The 5,342-nt window shown below is 44.6% G+C and overlaps 1 protein-coding gene across 1 annotated transcript in view; it reads right to left on the bottom strand.

The window, feature by feature from the left end:
* Window positions 1-2,546: 2,546 nt before the first annotated feature.
* LOC107291881 (target of rapamycin complex 2 subunit MAPKAP1) overlaps window positions 2,547-5,342 on the bottom strand; it is a 28,944-nt gene continuing 26,148 nt past the window's right edge. The window contains exons 4-5 of the mRNA XM_015820920.1: window positions 5,264-5,340; window positions 2,547-2,727 (exon numbers count right to left, since the gene is read on the bottom strand). Coding sequence (XP_015676406.1) covers window positions 2,547-2,727; window positions 5,264-5,340 — 258 coding nt within the window. The remainder of the gene's footprint in view (window positions 2,728-5,263; window positions 5,341-5,342) is intronic.

Below are 5,342 nucleotides of genomic sequence, written 5' to 3'. Positions count from 1 at the left end.
TAGATAGATAGATAGATAGATAGATAGGTAGGTAGGTAGGTAGGTAGGTGGGTGGGTGGGTGGGTGGGTGGGTGGGTGGATAGATGGATGGATGGATGGATAGGTGGATAGATAGACAGATAGACAGATAGATAGATAGATAGATAGATAGATAGATGGGTGGGTGGGTAGGTGGGTGGGTGGATGGATAGATGGATGGATGGATGGATGGATAGGTGGATAGATAGACAGACAGATAGACAGACAGATAGACAGACAGACAGACAGACAGACAGACAGATAGATAGATAGATAAGGTAGAAATGTAGGTAGGTAGGTGGATGGATGGATGGATGGAGAGAGAGAAAGATAGATAGGGAGGGAGGGGGTCAAATGCGTCATCACTCATGAGTCCCGCCCACAAGGGATGTAAGTCCAGCCCTCCTTGAACTCCTTTGACTCTTATCTACCGCCAATTTGTTTTCTCCATTAGTAGGTCAGATTCTTGTAGAGAGCTTAAGCTTACAATACATTTTTATGCTCATTTGAACTGCCTGGATTTTTTGATGTCCCTGGGGCTTGACAGGTGGCCCTGATCCTTTGTGCCCGACAACAGACGAGGACATGAGGAAGAGGCCCTGGGTTGAGGAGGTCGATTCAAGGACAGAGGGACCTGTTGTGGTCACAGAGTTGGAACCTTTGAAGGGACTATGATGCGCCTTTCACGGTAGGTGATCCAAGTCTTTGAACTGGTCCTTCTCTTAGAAGCATCAAGAAACTGATTGGCCAAACCCTCCAGACTGGAAAACAATCTGGTAGTTGAGATTTTTGCAACTTGATCTAAGAAACCTCGGTGAACGAACTTCGGAAGAATCTTGCTTTCCGGGGAAGCAAGCAGACATCCCAGGGTACCCCAAGACTCATCTTGGGGAAAAAAAAAAATCCTGCCTCCCCAAAGGAAATGGGGGAGAAGTAGACTTGGCACCTGACCTCAAGACAAGAATGCCACCTTTTTTTAGCCTGATGGCCTTCTCCAAAGCCATCAGCATGGGAGACTAATGGCCTCGTTCAAAGCTGGGATGGCTGCCCTCTGCCTTCTCCTTGTGTAACTTTGCCAGAGTCCTTGGGAGTTGCCAAAATCGGTCACGCCTGCTTAGCTCTCTCGAGTGATGGTGCCAAAAGAGAAAATAAGACACAGATGTATTTCAGCGCCTGGCGATGCCAGACAGACAGCTAATAGCTTCATTTCGGCCCTCCCCTACCAGCTGGGCACAGGTGGGGGGGGGATAATGAGGTGTCTTTCCCTAATCAAACTCAATTATTTAACACTCTCTGTAACGGCAAAGACGTTCGGCGCTCAGTTCAAGGTATTTAAAGGCTTGGAGGTGTTCTCTTCCAACCACTGGTGGGGAGCCGAGTCGAACGACGGAGGTGATGATGGAACAGTGACTTGGGCGCAAACCTCTGAGTGTGCAAACTCTGGCTGCCTCCTTCACCTCTGCAGGAAAAGGTGCCATCCAAAATGTCTTCCAACTTCAACTATGGAAGAGTCAGTACGGCAAAGTGGACGACTAATAGCTACCTCACCTTGCGGCTGGCCCCTGAAAGGACAGCTGCCTGCTATCATCTTATCTATCTATCTATCTATCTATCTATCTATCTATCTATCTATCTATCTATCTATCTTCTTCTTCTTCTTCTTCTTCTTCTTCTTCTTCTTCTTCTTCTTCTTCTTCTTCTTCTTCTTCTTCTTCTTCTTCTTCTTCTTCTTCTTCTTCTTCTTCTTCTTCTTCTTCTTCTTCTTCTTCTTCTTCTTCTCCTTCTCCTTCTCCTTCTCCTCCTTTTCCTTCTCTGTATGTTGCTAAGAACCAAAGAAGACAAGAATCTTCTCGTGGGACAAACAGCCAAGAATATTTGTGGCGTTCGAAGCATAGAAGAGCTTGGTGTCACTACCTGTACAGGAGAATCTGGCCAACTAACGGTCAAAGCTAAACTGGCGCTAGATAAAAGATCCACGGAATTCACAGGGCTGGACTTGGGCCTCTTTTAGCAAGGCAATGATTCCAAACTGATGACATGTTTAACTCCGCCTTCCAGCTCAGCCTGCTCGTCTTCTAGAAATCGAATGGTGTGCTCCAATAAGCTGGATTTTTAGCTTCCGGGATTCTCAGTGGCCACAGGGCTGCAGATGATAGGTGTGTATCTGCATTGCTATTCAGTTTCCTTTCCTTCTCTTCTCTTTTGCTTTCCTTTCCTTTCCTTCCTCCCCCTTCTCTCCTCCTATAGCTGTCCATCTCACAAACATATGGAGGGTGAAATAAAATCAGAGAAAAGAAACAGAAAAGAGAGCATTGATCATATACATTTCCCAAACTTACAGGGAAGGAATGCAGGCTAAACCCCTGATACAGGACTGGATCCCCAATGCATTGTGTTCTACAACGAATGTTTCTTAAGATACTTTGAGGATCATTCCTCCATTGGTCTTTCATTACTGTATGAGCTTATCATGCTCATATTCTTAGAGCGATCAGTTAGTTGATCAATAAATAGGAGACAGAAGAGACTTACATTCGGACAAAAAGGGACTGCTTGGCCACCAAGCCCGGCGATGAATACTTCTCGACCAGGGCCAGCGTGCTGAAGCCGAACTTGTGAATGGGTTCGTTGCAGTCCAGAGGCGGGAAATCAGTGTCAACTTCCCCATCGTCTTCAGCAATGTGGAGGCAGTACGCGCTGACATTGTCGCTGCGAGGAAGCAGGAGAAAGAGAAGTTGGGAGGCCCACACAGGAAGAAAGAAACTCAAGTTTATGAATCATGATTTGTGATGCTGAGTTTGGTAAATGTCCACGGAGATGCTCCCTAGAGGTTTACCAAATAGATAAGATTTTTTTATTTTTATTTTTAAAAAGGGCTTTGAATATTTGGGAACACAAAGAGGCAAATCGTTGCTGCCCTGGGTTTTTATCCCCTTGTGAACTTGATTTTTTTACCCTCTCCCTCCTCGTTCCATTGGACGAGTCCAAGTGGAAGTTTGCACTCTCTCTGACTGATGCTGAAATTAATTAATAGTCAAGCGCATGTTAATTGTTTAATTGGCTGCTTGATCTATATGGATCATTTTTGGAAGCGGCATTAAATGAGTTGATTTACAAAGTTTATTGATTGGATGTGACAGTGAATTATTTTGCCGACTCCCTGATTCGCTATTTTCCCCAATTAATTCGCATAACTTGGGCTGGTAACTTTGTTCGCCAAGCGTGCCTATTCCAGGTGATTCATCCTCAAGCTGTCATTAATTATATTAGGGAGGTAATAACAAGCCCCTGAAGTGTCTCTGGCTTGTGTATCTGTTCAACAAACAGTTAACCAGAAAACACAGGCTCCTGGGATGCAACTAGTTCTCGACTTACAATCGTTTGTTTAGTGACTGTTCCAACTTACACCGGGCATTGGGAAAAAAAGGTGGGTTATGGTCGATTTTCACACGAGCAAAGGGTCCTTGGTGGCTTCTGAGCTTGGTGGGTTTTTTTGCAGACACTTCATTGCAGACCCTAGACCAGGGGTAGGCAACCTTGGCTCTTTTATGACTGGTGGACTTCAACTCCCAGAATTCCTGAGCCAGCCATGCTGAGGGGAAAGGGAGAGGTTTCCAAGCTGAGCCATGCTGGCTCAGGAATACTGGGAGCTGAAGTCCACAAGTCATAAAAGAGCCAAGGTTGCCTACCCCTGGCCTAGTCCATTGTTTCTCCACCTCAGCAACTTTAAGACTACCTATACCAGGGGTAGGTGTGGCTGCCAGTGTCCAAGGCTCTTCATACAATGAAACCCATAGGTCAGGGGTAGACAACCTTGGCTCTTTCATGACTCATGGACTTCAACTCCCAGAATTCCTGAGCCAGCCACGCTGAGGGGAATGGGAGAGGTTCCCAAGCTGAGCCATGCCGGCTCAGGAATTCTGGGAGCTGAAGTCCACGAGTCATAAAAGAGCCAAGGTTGCCTACCCCTGAACTAGGCCAACCATGTTTCCACGTCGTGTGACGGTTTCTCTCCGGCTAATCTACGCTTTGGGCCTCTACGCTTCCGCTTGGCTTTCCATCCTCAGACAAACGGGCGGTTAGAGAAGGAAGGTGCGAACTCTCGCTTGCCGACAAGTTCTCCAGTCCGATTAAAAGGCAGTCGAAATTAAGCAAACCAGAAACACGCAGCTTAAGAAAGAGAAATGTGTCCCCTCACTCTATCTGAATTTAGGGAAATGAGGTGCTGTTTCACTCCCACCTGTCAAAAAAAAGAAAGAAAAAAAAGCAGCTTCAACCCTCAGGGACGTGAAAAGGCTACCTATGTAGTGACACCCGACGTGGAGGTGATTTGTCTTTTTTAAAAAACCAAACAAACAAGACACCCACACCCCCAAAAGGGAGTGCATCTCCAAATGATTATTCATTTATATGACACCAGCTTCGTAGGCTTGTCATTACACACTACCCGGTAATTTAATTGAAAGAGAAATAGATATAAATGTACGCAGAGCTCGGAAGGGAATATTGATAAATGGGGAAGTGTTGTGGTAAGATTTATCTGGTGTGTGTGTGTGTGTGTGTGTGTGTGTGTGTGTGTGTGTGTTTTCCGTTCAATCGTGTCCAATTCTTGGAGACTCTCTGGACAAGTCCCTGCAGGTTTTTGGGCAAAGTTTTTTAGAAGTGATTTGCTGTTGCTGTCTGTCCGTCTGTCCATCCATCCATCCATCTTGTACCCATCTATCTATCTATCTATCTATCTATCTATCTATCTATCTATCTATCTATCTATCTATCTATTCAACGTATTTATCTATCCATCTACAGTATCTATTCATTTTGTCATCCATCTATCTATCCATTCTATCTTATCTACTTAACGTATCTGTCTATTCATCTATCCATTCATTTTCCATTCATGATACCTATCCATCATGTGTCTGTCTGTTTGTCTATCTATCTTGTACCTATCTATCTTATCTATCCACTCAACGTATCTATCTATCCATCCATCTATCTATCATGTATCTATCCTATCCTATCCTATCCTATCCTATCCTATCCTATCCTATCCTATCCTATCCTATCCTATCCTCTATCTATCTATCTATCTATCTATCTATCTATCTATCTATCTATCTATCTATCTATCTATCTATCTATCTATCTATCTATCTATCTATCTATCTATCTATCTATCTATCTATCTATCTATCTATAGAGAGAGAGAGAGAGAGATTTTAGAGGACTCTCTGAAAGGACCTACTTCAACTTAGGTTCCCGTCCTTCGCTCGTGAACTGCCAGCAGATGAGCCCAATCAAGTCCTGCACCTTGGCGTTGGCAA

The sequence above is a fragment of the Protobothrops mucrosquamatus genome, unplaced genomic scaffold (genome assembly GCF_001527695.2).
Source record: "Protobothrops mucrosquamatus isolate PMUCROS unplaced genomic scaffold, P.Mucros_1.0 scaffold1214, whole genome shotgun sequence".
Classification (NCBI taxonomy): domain Eukaryota; kingdom Metazoa; phylum Chordata; class Lepidosauria; order Squamata; family Viperidae; genus Protobothrops; species Protobothrops mucrosquamatus.
The sequence above is the reverse complement of the archived record's forward strand: the minus strand, read 5'-3'. Positions and strand labels throughout refer to the sequence as shown.